Consider the following 1,292-nt stretch of genomic DNA (forward strand, 5'->3'; position numbering starts at 1 on the left):
GGTCCAGCCTGGGCGAGGCAGAGACAAGACACAAAAGCAGATGAGAAGAGGAACCTCAGGGACTCCCAGCACCGTCATCTGGGCCAGACCCCCCATTGGGGCCTCTCCATGGGGACACTCACGCCCAGAAGTCCTCCACAGTGCTGAACTTGGTGACAAGGCGCAGGGTGGCCTGCCACATCTTGCTCTTGTCATTCTTGAAGAACCACAGTGCCCATCTGGGGAGGGAGGGGAGATGAGAGGTCAGCCACGCTGCCCCCCCACCCAGCCCCCACACTCCCTTCCTGGTGTTGCAGGGGCTGTCCATGGCTGTGCCCCCATACCTGTTTTGCAGGGGGTGCTTGCCCAGGCTCTCTGCCAGGAGCAGCTCCTGCTGCCAAGCCCTCCGCCGCCGCCGCTCCTCTTGCCTCCGCTGGGGAAGGAGGTACAGCCCTGAGGAGCCACATGGCCACCCCAGCAGGGAGCCTGTAGCCCCCCAGCCACCCCCAGACCATGACATAGACCCCATAGCGGGGAGCCCCCAGGGGATGAAAGGGCTGCCCAGGCCCAGCTGCAGAGAGAGCACTCACCTGCTCCCCCGTAGCCATCCTGCCCAGCACAGGCTATCCCCCGGCAGCCCCTGGCTCTTAAATGCCCACAGCCGGGTGGGATGAAGCAGCCAACACAGCTGCAGCTGGTGGGGCAGGAGGGCGGTGTGCTGTGGAGGAGAGCCAGGATTGCCCCTCCCTGGGATCAAGGAGCTGGGGGGATCCTCCCCTATGAGTCAGGGTGGGATGGGATCAGGATGGGGGGGTAGGATGGGGTATGGTGGAGATAGTGTGGGGTGGGATCAAGATGGTGTGGTATGGGGCAGGGTAGGATGGCTGGTACACAGACAGGGGGGATAGCACCAGGATAGGTTGTGGAGATGGGATGGGATAGGATGGGATGTGGAGAGTGGGATGGGCACAACATGGGATGGGAATGGGGTAGGATGAGGTGGGAAAAGGACATAATGAGGAGGGGATGCGATCAGGATGAGGGATCAGAATGGCACAGGGACAGGGTAGAACGTAGAGGGGATGGTTCGGGGACAGGATGGGATGGGGAGAGCCTGTCGAGGGGAGAGGATGGGGTCAGGATGAGGTGGGATCAGGATCGGGAGGAGGTGGGACAGGAACAGGGTGGAATGAGGATGGGACACGATGAGGACCAGGACAGGACAGAGTGGGGACAGCGTGGGATGGAATCAGGGCGGGTGGGGATGGGAGAAGGTGCGACACGCAGAGACCGTCCCAGAGGGGCCGCGCCGG

The 1,292-nt window shown here is 62.8% G+C and overlaps 1 protein-coding gene across 1 annotated transcript in view; it reads right to left on the reverse strand.

Annotated features, from left to right (window-relative positions):
• LOC104545163 (eukaryotic translation initiation factor 4E-like) overlaps window positions 1–587 on the reverse strand; it is a 1,315-nt gene extending 728 nt beyond the window's left edge. The window contains 3 exon segments of the mRNA XM_010190224.1: window positions 123–218; window positions 324–412; window positions 570–587. Of these exon segments, the coding sequence (XP_010188526.1) occupies window positions 123–218; window positions 324–412; window positions 570–587 (203 nt within the window).
• Between the last annotated feature and the right edge of the window lie 705 nt (window positions 588–1,292).

Source organism: Mesitornis unicolor, unplaced genomic scaffold (assembly GCF_000695765.1).
Source record: "Mesitornis unicolor isolate BGI_N332 unplaced genomic scaffold, ASM69576v1 scaffold37268, whole genome shotgun sequence".
NCBI lineage: Eukaryota > Metazoa > Chordata > Aves > Mesitornithiformes > Mesitornithidae > Mesitornis > Mesitornis unicolor.